Source organism: Salmo salar, chromosome 10 (assembly GCF_965601325.2).
Source record: "Salmo salar chromosome 10, fSalSal1, whole genome shotgun sequence".
NCBI lineage: Eukaryota > Metazoa > Chordata > Actinopteri > Salmoniformes > Salmonidae > Salmo > Salmo salar.
Genome location: NC_138300.1, coordinates 48,406,318 through 48,426,527, shown reverse-complemented (window position 1 = coordinate 48,426,527; position 20,210 = coordinate 48,406,318). Strand labels below are relative to the sequence as shown.

At 45.3% G+C, this 20,210-nt stretch overlaps 2 protein-coding genes across 6 annotated transcripts; one reads left to right on the top strand and one right to left on the bottom strand.

The window, feature by feature from the left end:
* The first annotated feature begins 21 nt into the window (after positions 1-21).
* Positions 22-11,389, top strand: orc1 (origin recognition complex, subunit 1). Of its 4 annotated transcripts, none has more exons than XM_082957046.1 (19): positions 22-251; positions 429-536; positions 661-788; positions 1,065-1,237; positions 1,506-1,938; positions 2,186-2,435; positions 4,142-4,279; positions 4,613-4,678; positions 4,782-4,886; positions 6,063-6,255; positions 6,369-6,541; positions 6,763-7,419; positions 7,940-8,111; positions 8,190-8,297; positions 8,521-8,670; positions 9,504-9,623; positions 10,027-10,196; positions 10,285-10,372; positions 10,491-11,389. In XM_082957046.1, exons 1-19 carry the CDS (start codon positions 46-48, stop codon positions 10,689-10,691), a joined length of 3,639 nt encoding a protein of 1,212 aa, XP_082813172.1. In that variant the 5' UTR covers positions 22-45; the 3' UTR covers positions 10,692-11,389. The 4 variants fall into 4 exon arrangements, with proteins under 4 accessions (XP_082813172.1, XP_082813174.1, XP_082813171.1 ...); XM_082957048.1 differs by having other exon boundaries at positions 6,063-6,270; positions 7,318-7,419; XM_082957045.1 differs by having other exon boundaries at positions 6,063-6,270.
* A 1,283-nt stretch (positions 11,390-12,672) lies between these two features.
* LOC106560515 (thrombopoietin receptor) lies at positions 12,673-19,998 on the bottom strand. 2 transcript variants are annotated; one of them, XM_014123483.3, is made up of 12 exons: positions 19,742-19,998; positions 19,292-19,412; positions 18,936-19,132; positions 18,638-18,789; positions 18,249-18,414; positions 17,784-17,895; positions 17,461-17,621; positions 15,607-15,749; positions 15,225-15,384; positions 14,913-14,994; positions 14,727-14,814; positions 12,673-14,220 (listed from the first exon to the last, which is right to left on the bottom strand). In XM_014123483.3, the coding sequence occupies exons 1-12, from the start codon at positions 19,890-19,892 to the stop codon at positions 13,735-13,737; spliced, it is 2,019 nt and encodes a 672-aa protein (XP_013978958.1). In that variant the 5' UTR covers positions 19,893-19,998; the 3' UTR covers positions 12,673-13,734. The 2 variants fall into 2 exon arrangements, with proteins under 2 accessions (XP_013978958.1, XP_013978957.1); XM_014123482.3 differs by having other exon boundaries at positions 13,020-14,220; positions 14,913-14,997.
* Positions 19,999-20,210: the final 212 nt, after the last annotated feature.

Genomic DNA, 20,210 nt, shown 5'->3' with positions numbered 1-20,210 from the left:
CCGGGGCAGAATGTGAAGGCGTTCATTGGTCGATACTTCAGTCACATGCCAAGCACGCAATTTTTCGCGCGAAAGGTAGAAAGTGCAGCGACGCAATCCGTTGTACTAGACAACCTTTTTTTGTTAGCGACGTGTAAAAGACAACTAGCTATATCACTACACTATAGCGCACCTTCGTTTATATTAAACTGCTTGAAATTTGATCAACTTGCCCGTTCGACTCTTATCAGACGAGTGGCTGTCTCTTTTCTGTGAGTATTGCAGCTAGCCTATTCATAGAGGTTAGCTAGCTAGCAAACTAAGGCCACCTTGCTCCTTGGGTTGTCGAGTGCAAGTATGGCAACTATCTAACGTGACTTGTCTTTGTCCCAAGTTGTCTAACCAAGTCTTGATTTACTCACTGTGCCAAAATGTGTCTTCTGTAAAAGGTCTGCAATTATGGTCAGCTACTTTACAAGATTGAGAGTGAGACGTATCTACAAATGGGGCGGAAGACCTTATAACTTCGACAGAAAGTTAAAGACTTATGACTTTGAGTAAGTTTCAGCATAGTGTCATAACATAAATTTGCTTGTAGCCTCGTCAACAAAGCTGTTCATTCATATTTTGTTCCACTCGATTTCCAATGGAAACAATGTTTGATGGTCTTTTTCTCTCTAGGTACTTGAACATGAGCGTGGAGGATCAGGAAGCAGTCACCACTGTAACACCTGGCCAGTACATCCTCATTGAGGGAAATGATGATGACAACCCCTTCGTTGCCAAGCTTCTCAAGTTCTTTGGTGATGGTGAGTCATGGTTTAATGTTATGCAATGTGCATACTGGCTTGCAACTTATTTAAAAATAAATCATGATTAACCTTTATTTAACTAGGTAAGTTATACTAGGCTGGCTAGCCTATCGGTATGAACTGTTATTGTTGCTCAGATGACTTTGGCAGAAATATGTTGAAAATGCTCTGTTCGGTGGGGAAACATTGTCATCCTTATTTCAAGCACATATTTCAAGTTGCAAAGTGGATCATGTCCTGCAATGACCTTATGTACGTGTCTTTGGTCCTCAGAGTCCCACAAGCAGAAGAAGGCGCTGGTGCAGTGGTTCTTGCGCTTGTCTGAGGTGCCCCAAAATAAGATGATGTTGCTGGGCAGGAGCCCCCATCCCCAGGAGATCTTCTACTACCTGGGACGTGCCTGTGACGATGAGATCAACGCAGAATCCATCCTTGGCACTGTACATGTGAGGCAGGATAATTCACCAGTAGAACCGTAGTGTTAGCGCCTGTGCTCTCTCTTGTTGACTTGAGAATTGGCCCTCTTAAGTGTTCATAGATGTGTTTTTCCTTGTCCCTATTCACTTAGGATTGCTTTCGTAGTTGTTCAGTTCTGGGTCACTTTCTCAGTCTGTTGTGACTGTTGACATTATAAAAGCACTTAATAAATGTTGTTGTTTGATTTTTTTTATATGGATTTTGATGCCATTTGAACATCTTTCCTCTGCTCCCCAGGTCCAGCACATCCCTGAAGATGCTCCTTTTCCAGAGCCTGGAACCAAGGACACCCTCTATGTAAAGCTGTCCTGGGACACCAAGGCCTTCAATGTCTTAGACCCTGTCCTGATGCAGGATACCCCTGCCTCAACCCCTCCCAAACCTGCTCTCCCTCTGTTTCCCCCCTGTGCTTCCCCCGCGCCAACCCCTGTGTCTCGGGGCCCAGTGCGTCGTGCCCTGCCCACCCCAGACCCCACAGTGATGAGGAGAGCAGGGTCTGTGTCTGACACTAGAGCCACCATGAGCGCCGGGAAGATGGGTACCCTTGAGGCAGAGTCGATCCACTCTGCCTCCAAGCTCTCTGCCTCTAAAATCCTGAGCGCCAAGAGGAGGGGCAGCGCTGCAGACACACCGGGTGTACGCAAGAAACTACAGCTCAGCATCGGGACCAGTGAGTGTCTTTATCTCAGGATGTGATCATCTAAAATGAATACATTTTTAACTGTGTTGGTCAAGAGGAGATGGTGGAGCGCCTGGGAGAGCAGGTCCTGGTGGTGTAACGTTTGTGTGTGTGTGTGTGTGTGTGTGTGTGTGTGTGTGTGTGTGTGTGTGTGTGTGTGTGTGTGTGTGTGTGTGTGTGTGTGTGTGTGTGTGTGTGTGTGTGTGTGTGTGTGTGTGTGTGTTTCTACTCCTACAAGGTCCAGGGAAGAGAATGACCAGAGCAGATGTCCTCTGTGAGCTCTTGGATGAAGAGGTGGAGTCAGAGAAAGTTATGTCCCTCAAACTGAGCTCCTCAGTTTCACACTCCCTCCGGCATGGCTGCAGCCTCTCTCCCGTGAGAAGTGGCTGCAAGACCCCTAACGGCCAGAGGGGGTTCCCCTGGAAGCTCGCCTCGATCAGCCTGGACAGACTGTCTCCGACTGCCCTGGGAGAACAGGACTTCTCCAGGTAGGGTTAGACTCAGAGAATCCTTGACTCTGGTACCACAGGAATAGACAGAGTTATGTGTGATGCTGTTTCTACTGGGCTTACAGGAGTTGTACAACGCAACAGAGATCAGCTGTACAACGTTACACAGATCAGCTGGTGCCATTTTGGTTAGATCTTAGCTATTTTTTTAAATGTTCTCGCTTGTACTTTGCAAATTAGCTACTTGTCAGCCTCTAAACATAATTCTTAACACTATATTCAAGTTCAATGTCCTGGTTGTGGAAGCTTTAACATCTTCCCAGGGTCCTCCAAGCTCAATGTCCTGGTTGTGGAAGTTTTATTTTACATTTTTTACCCCTTTTTTCTCCACAATTTCGATGCTAAAACTCCCCAACGGGCTCGGGAGGTGAAGGTCGATTCATGCGTCCCCCGAAACATGACCTGCCAAACCACGCTTCTTAACTTCTTATGGGCAGGTGGGACGGTAGCGTCCCACCTGGCCAACATCCGGTGAAATTGCGGAGTGCGAAATTCAAACTACAGAATTAAAAATATTTAACTTTCATAAAATCACACGTGTAATACATCAAAATAAAGCTCAACTTCTTGTTAATCCAGCCGCTGTGCCAGATTTCAAAACGGCTTTATGGCGAAAGCACACCATGCGATTATCTGAGGACAGTGCCCCGTATACAAAAGCATGAAAAACATTTCAACCAGGCAGGTGCGCCACGAAAGTCAGAAATAGCGATTTGCCTTTGATCTTCTTCTGTTGGCACTCCAAAAGGTCCCAGATACATCACAAATGGTCCTTTTGTTCGATAATGTCCTTCTTTATATCCATAAAAACTCAGTTTAGCTGAAAACAGTGGTAGGCTGACATTTTGTTTTTGGGGATGGTTTGTCCTCGGGGTTTCGCCTGCCATATCAGTTCTGTTATACTCACAGACATTATTTTAACAGTTTTAGAAACTTTAGAGTGTTTTCTATCCAAATCTACCAACCAATTATATGCATAGCCTAGCTTCTGAGCCTGAGTAACAGGCAGTTTACTTTGGGCACGCTTTTCATCCGGATGTGAAAATACTGCCCCCTACCCAAGAGAGGTTAACACCTGCCCGCTTAACCAGGAAGCCAGCTGCACCAATGTGTCGGGAGGAAACACGGTTCGACTGACGACCGAGGTCAGCCTGCAGGCGCCCAGCCCACCACAAGAAGTTGCCAGAGCACGAGAAGCCAAGTAAAGCCCCCCCCAGCCAAAACCTCCCCTAACCCGGACAACGCTGGGCCAATTGTGTGCCGCCTCCTGTGGGACGCCTGATCACAGCTGGTTGGGATACAGCCCGGGATCTAACCCGGGTCTGGAGTGACGCCTCTGGCACTGCGATTTGTGCCTTAGACTGCTGCGCCACTCGGCAGACCGGTTGTGGAAGCTTTAACATCATCCCAGGGTCCTCCAAGCTCAATGTCCTGGTTATGGAAGCTTTAACATCATCCCAGGTCCTCCAAGCTCAATGTCCTGGTTGTGGAAGCTTTACCGACATCATCCCAGGGTCCTCCAAGCTCAATGTCCTGGTTTGTGGAAGCTTTATTGACATCATCCTAGGGTCCTCCAAGCTCAATGTCCTGGTTGTGGAAGCTTTACCGACATCATCCCAGGTCCTCTAATATACTGTGAGTAGTATCAGTAAGCCAGTGTGCCCCCTCCTTCCCTCCCTCTACAGTGACCTGTTGCTGGCTGTGACTACCCTGGCCCTAGAGGATGAGGTATTTGAGGCAGGGTTACCTACAGACTCTGGCTCTGCCAAGACCCCCAAGAAGAGACAGGCCACCCCCAGGAGGAACTATGTTAGAGGACAGAAGTGAGTAGGCCACCCCAGGTCTGGTGACAGGAGCACGGGTGTGGTGGTGTAGGCAGGGTATAGCGGTCAGATTGGAGCACTTGGTGGGAGCTTGCCTGTCTGTCTTCATAGACATGGCTTCGCAGCAGATGGTACATAGTTCCACTGGTTTCATTTGAGATGGGTTAAAAATCCACAGCTAATGAGAGACGTCACTTAGCCCATGTTGATAAGCAGTGTGTTTACTACGTACGGTCAACTAAGTCACCTTAACCAATAGACAAGTCACATTCGTAGTAATAGTAGATTGCAAATTGAGTGTCTTGACTCATACACTTTTCTGTCTTCCCAAAGAGCTACCACCCCCTCCAGGAGGAAGGAGTCTGCCATGGCCATTAGAGAGCCTGCTCTGGGGGTGCTGTGAGTATCTAACAGTCTGATCGATCAATCACATTATTGATTACTCTGTTCTTATGATCCCATTCAGTTATTTATATTTGTTATTATCGTCTTTGTGTCTCAGGGCGGAGGAGGACTCTGAGTACTCTCCCATGCAGCCGATTGCCATGACTCCTCGCTCCAAGAGGAAGTCAGCCCAGCTGGTGTTGTCACGCATCAGGAAGCAGTTGTAAGTGCTGGTTGTCATGTGACTTATAGGTATGCCCCATAGAGAATGATGGAGGTCTCCAGATGGATAATACCTGTTTTTGGACATTACCATTGAGGGCTTCCACCGTTTTAAAGTAGTCAACTATGGGTTAAGGAAGGATCATCCAGGTCATCGGGATTCCATCCAGGTCATCGGGATTCCATCCAGGTCATCGGGATTCCATCCAGGTCATCGGGATTCCATCCAGGTCATTGGGAGGGATCAGCCAATGAATTCTACTTGAGAGCAAGCATTCCATAACTGCAGGTGGCAGTAAATCACCAACATTGGCTTTATACCTGTTCAAACAACACACTCCAAGTGGCAGTATGCACGCTTGCAATGTGTATACCAACTCATAGAAGTACTAGAAGAAAATGGACTACTTCAAAATGGAGATGTACTCAATGGCACTGCCAAAGATGATCTATTATATTGACAAGGTAGTCGAGTGACCACTCTAACAATGGAAATGCATGTCCTCAAAGATGGAAGCGCTGTACTGTCTTTGATGGAAGGCTGGTGGGAGGAGGCGAGACCAGGTGGGACCATTCTAGCCAATGAACAACAGACACAACTCCTGATATGTTTTAGTTTTTTTCTGAACTTGCTGAAATCCTACATATCAGTGCATTCGGAACAACCTAACCAGTATGAAACTTCTATCGGATCAAATAAGCCTCACGTAGCAAATTAGCAATTCATTTTTGTTGTTGACTAAATTAGACACTCTGACCTCCATACAAAAATTCCTCGCTTTGTGGTCTTATTTTCATGGACAGATTTTGGGTGGAGTAAACCCTCTTGCTTCACCTCTTTCTCTCTGGCTCTGCCCATGTGCTCAAACACACACAGAAAAGTCCTCTAATTCTATCTCTGGTATGCCCCTACTGGCTGAAAGGAACTGTGACCATCTAAGGAGTAATTTTAAAACGTTCACTTCTGAGTGATTTTAAGTTAGTTGAAAAAAATGGAACAAGATTGACGGGTTGTTTAATGATACCTCTATGTGGTGGTTGCCACCAATTGATGTTATCAACTCAGTTCAATTTGTATCTCAAAAAATGCATTTAAAAAAAATCTTCCTCTACAAAGTATTTTTGGAATGCCATTTTGAAGTATTATTTACTAAAATGTGTTAATTTGTTTTTATAGGAATATGTTGAACAATACCGAAGAGCTGAGCTCCGATGGAGATGATGACTGTTTCGTTCCCTCCAAGAAGGCCCTACAGATCAGCAGCGATGAAGAGAAGACAGACAGTGAGGAAGAGACCGTGGTGAGGAAGATCAGAGGAAGAAATTGCAAGATCCCCGCCAGGACCCCACGCAAAACGCCCAGCAAGAAGGTTTGTATTGCTATGGTAGGCTTCTGTGGTGCCTGTCAGCTCCTCTTTTTTTCCCCCCATTCTGTCCTGAGCTGAGGAAGGGATTGAGGAATTCTGTGTGTTTTCCCATCCAGGCCACCCCCAGTACCCCCCGGACCCCCTGTCATGCCACCCCCAGTACCCCCCGGACCCCCCGTCATGCCACCCCCAGTACCCCCCGGACCCCCCGTCATGCCACTCCCAGTATTCCCAGCCGGACTGTTCCAGCCAGGCAGCCTGGGAACATCCTGGAGGAGGCCAGGGCTAGGTGAGAACAAGCTGGCATCGTATCCAGACAGTACATTTCAGCCAATGATTTACTTCTGTGTTTATTTAAGTCAGGCAACTTTGATTGGGGTGGGGGTAAAAAAAAATCTGAACTCATCATGATGAACCGCAGCTGTCTCTTCCCTTTCGGGAGCAGGAGTTATTTTATTTATTTAGATGTGATCTTTGTTGTTTTATTGACGTGTGTGTCCCTGTCCTCAGGCTGCATGTGTCGTCAGTACCAGAGTCTCTTCCCTTTCGGGAGCAGGAGTTATTTTATTTATTTAGATGTGATCTTTGTTGTTTTATTGACGTGTGTGTCCCTGTCCTCAGGCTGCATGTGTCGTCAGTACCAGAGTCTCTTCCCTTTCGGGAGCAGGAGTTATTTTATTTATTTAGATGTGATCTTTGTTGTTTTATTGACGTGTGTGTCCCTGTCCTCAGGCTGCATGTGTCGTCAGTACCAGAGTCTCTTCCCTTTCGGGAGCAGGAGTTATTTTATTTATTTAGATGTGATCTTTGTTGTTTTATTGACGTGTGTGTCCCTGTCCTCAGGCTGCATGTGTCGTCAGTACCAGAGTCTCTTCCCTTTCGGGAGCAGGAGTTATTTTATTTATTTAGATGTGATCTTTGTTGTTTTATTGACGTGTGTGTCCCTGTCCTCAGGCTGCATGTGTCGTCAGTACCAGAGTCTCTTCCCTTTCGGGAGCAGGAGTTATTTTATTTATTTAGATGTGATCTTTGTTGTTTTATTGACGTGTGTGTCCCTGTCCTCAGGCTGCATGTGTCGTCAGTACCAGAGTCTCTTCCCTGTAGGGAGCAGGAGTTCCAGGATATCTATGACTTTGTGGAGAGCAAGGTTATGGATGGGACCGGAGGGTAAGATTGACAGACACCTCACTACGTTTCAGGAAATATTGTTACTGTGTGAACCCTGTCTCACCAAAACCAGAATTTTCAGGAATTTGAGGACTGCCATATTTTACCACTAACAAAACTTCTGAAGCTATTTTGAACAAATTCTTTTGGTCTTAGTTATGAAATGTTGGTAGGTAATGGCATGGAAACTCTGGGTCATGTTCAGTTGGAACCAAGGGGAGAAAGTACTGTGAAATGACACTACAATGAGTATTGCCTTCTCATTGGGCAAGTTCCGTAGTGCTTCCTCAGTTTTTCTCTAGTTTGATCCCTTCTGAACATAACCCTGGATTAGCTGTTCTATGTGATGGTCAGTAACAGTAGAGTTTACATAAATAGCAGCATCGTCACGGTAGCTCGCAGGAATGATTGTTTCGATGGAAAATTGACTTGTTTCTTACGTTGATGCAAGTAGTGTCGACACTCCTTAACTTGCTGATATAACGTTATGGGAAAAGGGTTACAGTAGCTGTCTGTCTAGGTGTATGTACATCTCTGGTGTTCCGGGAACTGGGAAAACTGCCACCATCCACGAGGTTATCCGGTGTCTACAGCAGGCCTCTGATAAGGATGAAATCCCCACGTTCCGATTCATCGAGATCAACGGCATGAAAATGACCGACCCTCATCAAGCCTACGTCCAGATTCTACAGGTATGTGTATATATATACACACACACACACACACTCGCTCCAAGTACCAGTGTAACTCCTGACTGTGTTCTCCTCCAGAAACTGACGGGCCAGAAGGTGACCGCTGACCACGCAGCAGCCCTATTGGAGAAGAGGTTCAGTAACCCCACCCCCAAGAAGGAGACCACCGTGCTACTGGTGGACGAGGTAAGGCCGCTGTTTATCCACTCTGTCTCGACTCTAAGGATAGGAGAATACGTAACCATTGTTGACACCAACTGGGAAATGCTGATAATGGATTTCAAGACAGAAAACCGTGTCTGTTATACACTCAATTGCACTATTCTACATATTCATTGACTTAATGGAGATGCCTGGTCTAGTCATTCTGTTTCTATGACTGACCCTGTGTTCTCTTCCCTCCCCCCAGCTGGACCTTCTGTGGACCCGGAAGCAGAATGTCATGTACAACCTGTTTGATTGGCCGACAAGGCGCCACGCCCGCCTGGTGGTGCTGACCATCGCCAACACCATGGACCTGCCTGAGCGGATCATGATCAACAGAGTGGCCAGCAGACTGGTAAGGACTGTGGAGATACTTCAGTGCACTGGCTGTCAAACATGTCCTTGGACCCAGACGTTTCACAATTTAGTTGTAGCCCTGAACTAGCTCAACTGATTCTCCTAGTCAAGGGCTTGATGACCGGCTGAATCCGGTTTGTTAGCTCTGGAATGGATCAAACGCCTAGACGGGTTAGCTGACAACGTTAGGAAAATGATGTACGTACATCAATGTGGCCGGAAGCCAAGCTTTATGATTCTGAACGGTCAGATAGCTAGCAGCAATGACAAGAGGCTGCCATGTGGGAATCATAGGTGGCTCGTTTCATCTTGTTCTTCATACCATGTCTTGTTTTGACTGTCAATGCTAATACGGAAAAAAATAGCTCGCTAGCAAACTAACAACTGTAAAGCTGCTCATTTGTGTAAATGTGTTTGTTTTCAATAAAGATTGAGACAAAATATAGTTTCCATGTTGTCTACAGTCTAAGCCAACTCATTTATTTTGCCCCATAGTTGCGCTTGGGTTTGATTTTGTTGCTAAACAACCAACCCGTTTATGGAACGGCCTGCTGGGGTTCCCAGACGAGCGGTTTGAGAACCACTGCATTAGTGTTCTATTTAAGTCCACTCCCCACCACACGAGGGAGCTGTTAGATTGTTGGGCCAGGCTGGCAATCACTGCTTTCATATGAGCTTCCATGTGGCGGCTTTTACTCTATATAGTATGTATTGCTGGAAAATTCTTTCAGCGTGTTTGCGGGCCTATTGAAGTGCAGATCAAACCAGTGTCCATATGGGAGTGTTTGTTTTTAACTGTAACTTCCTGTGCGTCTCTCTGTGTATGTCCAGGGCCTGACCAGGATGTCGTTCCAGCCCTACAGCTTCAAGCAGCTGCAGCAGATCATCACGTCCAGACTGATCATGGTCAAGGCCTTCGAGGAGGACGCTATGCAGCTGGTCTCCAGAAAGGTAGGCCATATTGGGACGGCAGGGTAGCCTAGTGGTTAGAGCTTTGGACTAGTAATCGAAAGGTTGCAAGTTCGAAATCACTGAGCTGACGAGGTACAAATCTGTCGTTCTGCCCCTGAACAAGGCAGTTAACCCACTGTTCCTAGGCCATCATTGAAAATAAGAATTTGTTCTTAACTGACCTGCCTAGTTAAATAAAGGTAAAATTAAAAAAATGTACTAAAAATTGTCCCTCTATTATTCATCCCAGGGGTGCACCACTCAGGTCTTCCACAGTCCTTTTCTTTTCTCTCTGCCTCTTAATTGATCAGTTAATGTCATTTATTGGAATGATACTGTGAATTGTTCTGTGACTACCTATTGGTCAGTGGTGTCTGAGCGCTGTCCCCCTTCCGTCCACTAGGTGGCAGCGTTGTCAGGAGACGCTCGGCGCTGTCTGGACATCTGTCGCCGCGCCACTGAGATTTGCGAACACTCCGCCTCGCACCCGTCCTCTGTGGGATTGGTGAGAATGAGTCATGTGATGGAGGCGCTGGATGAGATGTTCTCCTCCTCCTACATCACGGCCATCAGGTAAAAGACATCCCATTGCTCCCCAGACCTGTCAGTCTGTTCCCATTGGCCCAGAGAGCTGTCAATCTATGTGAAATCTCTCTGTTAGGTGTGCATCGTTGCAGGAGCAGCTCTTCCTGAGGGCGGTCATTGCTGAGTTCAGGCGGCAGGGACTGGAGGAGGCCACCTTCCAACAGGTATAGGCCCTAATGAGGACAACATTGACTTACTACACCTCTTGCTCAACACATCTTTCCCTCTTTTACCTGTGTTGTGGAGTTCTCTTATCTAAAGTCCACTGTCCCCTCCTCCCAGGTGTTTGTGCAGCACCAGGCTCTGAGTCGTGTGGAGGGCCTGCAGCCCATCAGTGTGTCAGAGGGTCTGGCCATGTGTCAGCGTCTGGGTGCGTGTCGTCTGCTGCTGCTGGAGGCCAGCCATCTAGACATGCTACAGCGGGTCAGACTCAACGTCAGCCAGGATGACGTGCTCTACGCACTCAAAGCTGTCAGAGACTGAAGACCATCGGGGGTCCTAAGGTACAGGGATGAGGATGAGGGTCTTATTGGGGCCTAGAAGGGAACCTGCTCCATCACAACCAGTCAACTTGGTCAGTTTGATTTTCAACAACCAAGATCCCTCTCTAACTACAACTCATCAGGACCACCGTTGGACCACATAGTCCCACGCCTCAACCACTGCCAATACTACTGTACCACTCGGGAATGGGAGTCCCACTGACACCTTGTCTTTGTCCACGGTGGGTCTTTTTAGAGGCTCAGTTTTGTTTGTTGCCATCTTCTGAGAGAGGTTTTAGGAAATCTGTTTTAGTTTTCTTTTACAAATGCTTTTCAATGTCATTGTTGTCAGAACATCATTTTTGGAAGCTCTTGAAGGGGAAACTGGCAGTGCACTTGAACATTTGATGGAGTTCTGTCATAATTCAAGAACACAAATCATGATTTCTATTATATTGGTTTTACGTTTGTTTACTGAAAATTGCCCTTGTTACAAACTTTTGTAAGGATATTTAGGTCTGGTTTTAACTCATTGTGTTGATGGGAGGAGGGCTAACTTCCCATCACAGTTAGCAATTTGGCTTTCCTCTTTATCCTTATTCAAGCATTTTAATGTTGCTGTTGTTGGTTTTAGGATGTTCTTCATTATTGTTGTGTGAATATTGTATCTACCAGTAATAAAGATATTTAATAACAATACTTTTGTATGAAGGCCTAGTTTTCCATTCTTCATGTAGTCCTGATTACATTACTTTAACAAATTACCGGTATTGCTTTCCAGAGGTTAGAATGAAGAAAGCATATTTTGTAGGGATAAGCTAATGATGGACATTCAAAGTGTCATTATGGGGTCTGAATAAAGAAAATCAGGTTTTTAGAAATGTTTGCTAATTTATTAAAACTGAAATGCCTTATTTAGACCATTTGCTATGAGACTTGAAATTGAGCTCTGGTGCATTCTATTTCCATTGATCCTCCTTGATGTTTCTACAACTGGATTGGAGGCCACCTGTGGTGGATTCAATTGACTAGACATGATTTTGGAAAGGCACACACCTGTCTAAATAAGGTCCCACAGTTGACAGTGCATGTCAGCAAAAACCAAGCCATGAGGTCGAAGGAATTGTCCATAGAGCTCCGAGACAGGATTGTGTTTCAAGACAATGATCTGGGGAAGGGTACCAAAACATGTCTGCAGCTTTGAAGGTCTCCAAGGGCACAGTGGCCTCCCATCATTCTTTAAATAGAAGTTTGGAACCACCAAGGCTCTTCCTAGAGTTGGCTGTCTGACCAAACAGCAATTGTGACCAAGAACCTGATGGTCACTCTGACAGAGCTCCAGAGTTTCTCTGTGGAGATGGGAGAACCTTCCAGAAGGCTAACCATCTCTGCAGCACTCCACCAATCAGGCCTTTATGGTGGAGTGGCCAGACGAAGCCACACTTCAGTAAAGGGCACATGACAGACTGCTTGGAGTTTGCCAAAAGGCACCTAAAGAACCTGGCACCAACCCTACGGTGAAGCATGGTGGTGGAGGCATCACTCTGGGGATGTTTTCAGCGGCAGGGACTGGGAGACTAGTCAGGATCAAGGCAAAGATGAACGGACAAAGTACAGAGAGGTCTTTGATGAAAACCTGCTCCAGAGCGCTCAGGACCTCAGACTGGGGCGAAGGTTCACCTTACAACAGGACAACGACCCTAAGCACACGGCCAAGACAATGCAGGAGTGGCTTCGAGACATGTCTCAATGTCTTTGAGTGGCCCAGCCAGAGCCTGATCAAACATCTCTGGAGAGACCTGAGAATAGCTGTGCAGCTCCCCATCCAACCTGACAGAGCTTGAGAGGATCTGCAGAGAAGAATGGGAGAAACTCCCCAAATACAGGTGTGCCAAGCTTGTAGCGTGATACCTAAGAAGAATTGAGGTTGTAATCGCTGCCAACAGTGCTTCAACAAAGTACTGAGTAAAGGGTCGGAATACTTATGTAAATGTGATATTTGTTTTTTAATTTCAATACATTTGCAAACATTTCTAAAAAACTATTTTTGCCTTGTCATTATGGTGTACGGATTGTAAATTGAGGATATTTTTTTCTTTAAAAACCTACATTTTATCCTAAAATTACATACCAATATCTAACTGCCTGTAGCTCAGGCCCTGAAGCAAGGATATGCACATTCGTGATACCATTTGAAAGGAAACACTTTGAAGTTTGTAGAAATGTGAAATGAATTTAGGAGAATATAACACATTAGATCTGGTAAAAGATAATACAGAGAATGTTTTGTTGTTTTACCATCTTTGAAATGCAAGAGAAAGGGCATAATGAATTATTCCTGCCCAGGTGCAATTTAGACTTTGGCCACTAGATGGCAGCACTGCATTAGCAAAGTTTTAGAGTGATCCAGTGAAATATTGCATATCTATTCAAAATGTTGTATCAAGACTGCCCAAATGTGCCTAATTGGTTTATTAATACATTTTCAAGTTCATAATTGTGCACTCTCCTCAAACAATAGCATGGTATTCTTTCACTCTAATAGCTACTGTAAATTGGACAGTGCTGTTAGATTAACATGAATTTAAGCTTTCTGCCCATATCAGATATGTCTATGTCCTGGGATTTGTTTTTGTTTCTTACAACCTCATGCTAATCACATTAGCCTACGTTAGCTCAACCGTCCCATGGATGGGACACCGATCCTGAAGATGTTTTAATCCATTTTAGAATAAGGCTGAAACGTAACAAAATGTGGGATAATCAAGGGGTCTGAATCCTTTCCAAATGCACTCTACAGTATATACCTTACAGACAGATATGTGACAAGTTAAATATATATATTTACAGTATATAGTATGACCGTGCAACATATCCATACCCGTTCATCCAGATTTGGGTGCACTTGATATATTATCCCATTAATCATAAAAACACATCTTTAATAAGCTGTATGCAAGGACCTGTTTTAGTAGTGATGTAATGGATATTGTTTTGATGTTTTGTAACTGTCCAGTTTGTGTGCCTTTGTTGAGCTGTGCCAATCAGGTGTTTGCATTAGCTGAGTTTGTTCCCTCCAGTTTGGCATAGAGCTTGCCGGCCCTGCTGCTGCCCTGACAGTCCAGTATCTCTATAGGCTGCTCGGCCAGCAGCATGTAGGAGCGGTTGAGGATGTCCGTGGTACTGGAGGATGATGGGAAGTTGGAGGAGCAGTGACACCTCATCTGGAGAACCTCATCTTCCCCCAGGCTTCGAGACTCTGTCCCCACCTCCCCGTCATACACATACTTGTTCCCTCGGAAACAGGGGATGACGTCATCCGTGGCCAGGGTTACGTAGTCCTGGCTGAGCTCCAGGGCCAGGGTGGGGAGCCTTTCCTCCTCCCCGCCAGCGGAGCCTCGTTCTGGGGAGAGTAGTAAGGAGGAGTCCCTGGGAAGCTTCCCTCCATCTGGAGCCTCCCTCTCAGACATAATCTCCACCACACAGGCTGGGGTCTCCTCAGAATATTGCTTGATAATGAAGGGAGGGTCCTATGGAGGTAACACACGTACGTACAGAGACTCAGATCCAGTGGTTTCCAACACATCCACACAAAGATAAACCACATTGAACACACAGTTAAAATGTGACCCCTTCAATTGATCTACCGTACACACAAATGCAACATGCAACAATTTCAAAGATTTTACTGAGTTACAGTTCATATAAGGAAATCAGTCAATAGAAATAAATAAATTAGGGCCTAATCTATGGATTTGACATGACTGGGCAGGGGCGCAGCCATGGGTGGGCTTGGGAGGGCATAGGCCATCCCACTGGGGAGCCAAAGGAGAAATGCTCACTAACAGGGATGTAAACAAATTTGTCCATAACATTTGAGAGAAATAAGCTTTTTGTGCATAAGGAACATTTCTGAGATCTTTTATTTCACTTCATGAAACATGGGACCAACGCTTTACATGTTGCGTTTATATTTTTGTTCATTATAGTTCCATAATGTTAATCTACTGTGTACTGTAATCAATTATGTTTTTACCCAAGTCTGGCCGTTGATGTCTGTCAGGAAGCCGTGCAGTACTTTGTCAAGTTTTGGGACTGGTGGCCACAGATACCGTTTGAGCTTACTGGTGGAAAAATCATTGAGTACACAACATGTCCATGAATAGGGTTTAAAAGATACGTGTGTTTACGGTAGGTGGTACACACTGAAAAAGCATCTTACCTGAGATACCTGGAGAACATTGAGAGGAACACAACTGATAGGATGAGCATCATGAGAGGAATGCAGAGGATGAAGAGGGCCCCTGCTGAGTTCAAATAAAGAACCAGAGTTTGAGAATGACAATAGCCTGCCTGATTAGAAGCGCAGTGACTGTAATATCTACTATTCATGGGTTGCACCTCTCTAGGCCTACCTGAACGTCACAGAATACAAAAAGGTTTGAATTATCAAGCAGTATCCACCTTCCCATGTACAGCAGACATTTTATGTAATCAGATATGAAAAATGGTCTCCATAGAAGTGTTACTTTACCTATATCTGAAGGTGTGTCCACAGTGAGTGGGGGTGACCAGTCGCTCCAGTAGCCAGCGTAGACTGACGCGTTGGGCCTGGCTCTAACCTGGATAAAGTACTGACTGCCAGTCTGAATGTCCAGACAAGTACTGTTCTCAGGGACCTGTAGGGTCACCAGCTGAAGAGAGAGGACAACACACAATAACACCAGTGGAGGGTGCTTTGGGGAGGACAGCTCAGTTCAGCCTCCACTGAATTGCACAGTTATTGGTTTGTACTGCAAAATACAAACTCATGACAAAACATGTAGTTCCCTGTTTGCATATGCAATAAGGACAGAGCCAGGCTTATGGGTTTACCACAGAACAGGTAGGCTCTGTAGGTAGGCTCGGTACTGTACCTTCCAGACGGCCTCCCCTTGAGGCTGGTAGCGGAGCTGGTACATCAGGTGGAGAGACAAAGCCAGTAGGGGTGTACCCCATCTCAGACGCAGCCTGCCCCCCTCCCACTGCCCCCTCAGCCTCCCTGGAGGGCCTGTTTGAACTGACCGCAACATAGAGAGAGGAGAGAGAGACATAACATGAGTTTTACAGAGATGATTAGTGTACCATCGAGAGCATCCTGACCGGTTGCATCACCGCCTGGTATGGTAACTGCTCGGCATCTGACCGTAAGGAACTACAGAGGGTAATGCGTACAGGCCAGTACATCACTGGGGCCAAGCTTCCTGACATCCAGGACCTCTATACTAGGTGTGTCAGAGAAAAGCCCCAAAAATGATCTATGAATTGTCACTTCACCCCTACCTACATGTACAAATTACCTCAACTAACCTGTACCCCTGCACATTGACTCGGTACCGGTAACCCCTGTATATAGCCTTGTTATTGTTATTTTATTGTGTTACTTTTTATAATTTTTTTACTTGAGTTTATTTGGTAAATATTATCTAAACTCTTCTTGAACTGCACTGTTGGTTAAGGGCTTGTAAGTAAGCATTTCACATTAAGGTCTACAGATGTTGTATTCGGCGCATGTGACAAATAAAATTTGATTTCATTTCATTTATTTGATGTCCATAATACAGATTGTATCGTTACAGATTTACACTACCGTTAAAAAGTTTGGGGTCACTTAGAAATGTCCTTGTTTTTGAAAGAAAAGCTAATATTTTTGTCTGTTAAAATAACATCAAATTGATCAGAAATACAGTGTAGACATTGTTAATGTTGTAAATGACTATTGTAGCTGGAAACGAGTTGCAGAGTTGCAAAGAAAAAGCCATATCTCAGACTGGCCAATACAAAGAAAAGATTAAGATGGGCAAAAGAACACAGACACTGGACAGAGGAACTCTGCCTAGAAGGCCAGCATCCCTTAGTCACCTCTTCACTGTTGACGTTGAGACTGGTGTTTTGCGGGTACTATTTAATGAAGCTGCCAGTTGAGTAGACTAGACACTAGACACTCTAATATACTTGTCCTCTTGCTCAGTTGTGCACCGGGGCCTCCCACTCCTCTTTCTGTTCTGGTTAGAGCCAGTTTCCGCTGTTCTGTGAAGGGAGTAGTACACAGCATTGTACGAGTTCTTAAGTTTCTTGGCAATTTCTCGCATGGAATAGCCTTCATTTCTCAGAACAAGAATAGACTGACGAGTTTCAGAAGAAAGTTCTTTGTTTCTGGCCATTTTGAGCCTGTAATCGAACCCACAAATGTTGATGCTCCAGATACTCAACTAGTCTAAAGAAGGCCAGTTTTATTGCTTCTTTAATCAGGACAACAGTTTTCAGCTGTACTATCATAATTGCGAAAGGGTTTTCTAATGATCAATTAGCCTTTTAAAATGATAAACTTGGATTAGCTAACACAACGTGCCATTGGAACACAGGTGTGATGGTTGCTGATAATGGGCCTCTGTACACCTATTCCATAAAAAATCTGCCGTTTCCAGCTACGATAGTAATTTACAACATTAACAACGTCTACACTATATTTCTGATCAATTTGATGTTATTTTAATGGACACAAATGTGATTTTCTTTCAAAAACAAGGACATTTCTAAGTGACCACAAACTTTTGAACAGTAGTGTATTTCAACAAGGATTCTTCAAAAATTAAGAAAAATGCATGCTAGACTCCACCTCTTTCCATTTGTTTAACTCTTAATGGCAATGTAGTATACTGGTAGTCTCCTTTTTTGACTGAAAGGAAGCGTTCACAGCTGCCAAGTCATCTATTATCAGTGTAACTCACTGCTGTTGTTGAGTCTGAAGGGTTCAGTATAGAAGGTCCGTTTGAGAGAACCAGGACCAGTACCGAGTTTAACCAGTATCTCACTGGATTCCGCTCCATGGAAACGGCATTGGTAGGAGGTGTTCTCATTCTGCAGACACTTTCTCCAGCCCTCCCTTTTACTGCAGAGATTACACAAACAGCGGTTTAATGATACATAATCACCAAGTATGTTTTACAATGCAATATGAGTTTTGCTTTCATTTATGTCTCACTGTGGAACATTTTGCTGTAATCATGTAGAGTAGCGTGTTTGTTGAGGTCATTTGTATGTTAACAGCTACCTGGCTCCCAGCTTGTAGTTTAAGGTGTAGGTAGCATCTCTGTAGGACTGCCCATTCCATTGGCAGGTGATGTTTTGCAGGTCAGAGGTATGACACAACAATGAGATATCAGCTGGAAAACAGTGGTAGTAAACTCCATCACTCTTACAGTGCTGTCAGTAAACAACATCATCTGAATGTATTCAACTGAAATGTGTCTTCCGCATTTAAGCCAACCCCTCTGAATCAGAGAGGTCTAGGGGGGCCGCATGAATCCACATCCACGTCTTTGGAGCCTGGTCGAATAGTGGGTTAACGGCCTTCCTCAGGGGCAGAACGTCAGATTTTTACCTTGTCAGCTCGGGGATTCAATCCAGCAACCTTTCGGATACTGGCCCAACACTCCTACCCGCCGGGCTACCTGCCGCCCCACATGTGCACTGTTGTCTTTATCCGTCTTTAGCCTATGCTCAGTAGGTCACCCACCTGCGCTCTGAGGTACCATGGCAGTGATGGGGACCGACCAATCGCTCCAGTGACCGCTGGTCTCTGTCTCACTGTAGCCATTGGGTTTGACCCTCAGCTGGACGCTGACCACCTCCCCTGGCAGCAGAGAGACCAGGCTGTGGATGGGGGACCTCATGGACCTTATCTGGAGACAGAGGGAAGAAATATCACAGGAAGTCTACAGCAGCAGCACAGTGAACGTTCTTGCACAAAATGGACGCCCTGTAGCCTACCAACAAGGTGGGTACTAATAGTGAATGCCCCAGTCATGATAGATTTTTTACCAAACACTTAATATGTCTGTTTCCCCTTGCAGTGAATGTGACTGGATGAATTGGTGTTGATTTTCTGTTTCTGAGTTGTAGTACCAGTTCTGTCCTCTCCCCCAGTCCCTGGGAGGAGTAACGCATCCCATAATGCACGTTGTTCTTCCAATCTCTTGATGCGTGCCAAGCCACCTGGAGCTGCCCAGCCTGCCCTGTTGGGTGAAGGGATACATTCACAGGGGGTTCCAGGAGACCTGAGAGAGAGAGAGAGAGAGAGAGAGAGAGAGAGAGAGAGAGAGAGAGAGAGAGAGAGAGAGAGAGAGAGAGAGAGAGAGAGAGAATGAAACAGGGAGGATGCGCTTCAGATTTCAAACTAAAATTCTCTCTCTCTCTCTCTCACCCTGGTCCTCAACGCTGATGGTGCGTGTGAAGAGTGTGTAGTTGGAGCTGCTCTCCACCACTCTGATGTGTGTGAGCGTGAACAGGAAGACGTCAGAGCAAGGGAAGAAGCAGACATGGAGAACCTTCTCCTCCTCCTCTTCCTCCCCTTTCTCTGTCCTCTGGAGAGTCAGTTTACACCGCTTCTCCTTTTCCTCACTGGTCAGGGACAGAGGAAAGATGACTGGTGTCAGTGCCTGGCAGTACAGAGTGTATGTCAACTGTTCACTTGTTAGTGTAATAGAACTGTAATACATGTTAGTGTATTTTCTGAAAATATTGCAATTTTTTTTATTTACCAGAATACATTGAACATACTTATCATTCCTGTAGAAGAAGTCATAAGCCGTGTTGCCTGGTGCCTCCCAGAAACAGGTGAAGTCATACTGTGTCCTGGTAAAACACTTTGGATCCGCATCACCAGCCAACAACAACACATCTGGTTGGGAAATAATATAATTTATTACAGTTTTGAAATAAACATGTTGAATTCTGTAATTTATTATTGTTTTATAATGCTGTAACAAATAGTATTTTGCCATTTAGTAGACGTTTTAATCCAGAGCGAGTTACAGTAATGAGTGCATACATTTTCTTACTTTTTTGTAAAAACAGGCATAAGTCACCAATACTGAACAACGAGAGAGAAGTTCAGCTGAGAGATGAATAACAATGTTGCCTTGTTTTGTCTAGCCATAACACTATTCCAGATGACTATTTTTGTCAATTCATTGTGTTAAAAAACAAACTGGTGGTCCAATGTCCTACCTTTCTTTGACAGGTGAGGGACAGCCTCATCTACAATCCCATGCCCCAGTACGTTCACCCAGCCTGCTATGATCCAGAGCCAGACAGAGAGTACCCTCGAGGTGAGATGGAGATCCATGACATCCACAGACAGGTGGCAGGTGTGTCCCATCCACAGACAGGTGTGTCTGATCTACCCCATCGCTGCCCTAAGCTCTATGTCTGAGAGTGGCAAGGTGTTTGTGAGTGTCTGTCAGCATAACGTTGTGGTCTGGGGTGGAGGGGGATTGTACTGATGAGGGGAGGCTCTATCTGACAGGTCCTCGTTCTACAGGAAGTGGGTGTTGTGTGGTTTGAGCCAACCCACATGGTGGTACAAGGGAGAGTGTGGCCTCTAACACACATTTATCCCATGTTGATGTTTTCATACATTCAATACAAACCTCTTTCACTCTATAAGCCATCACAGATACTCTCTGGTCTCTCAAAA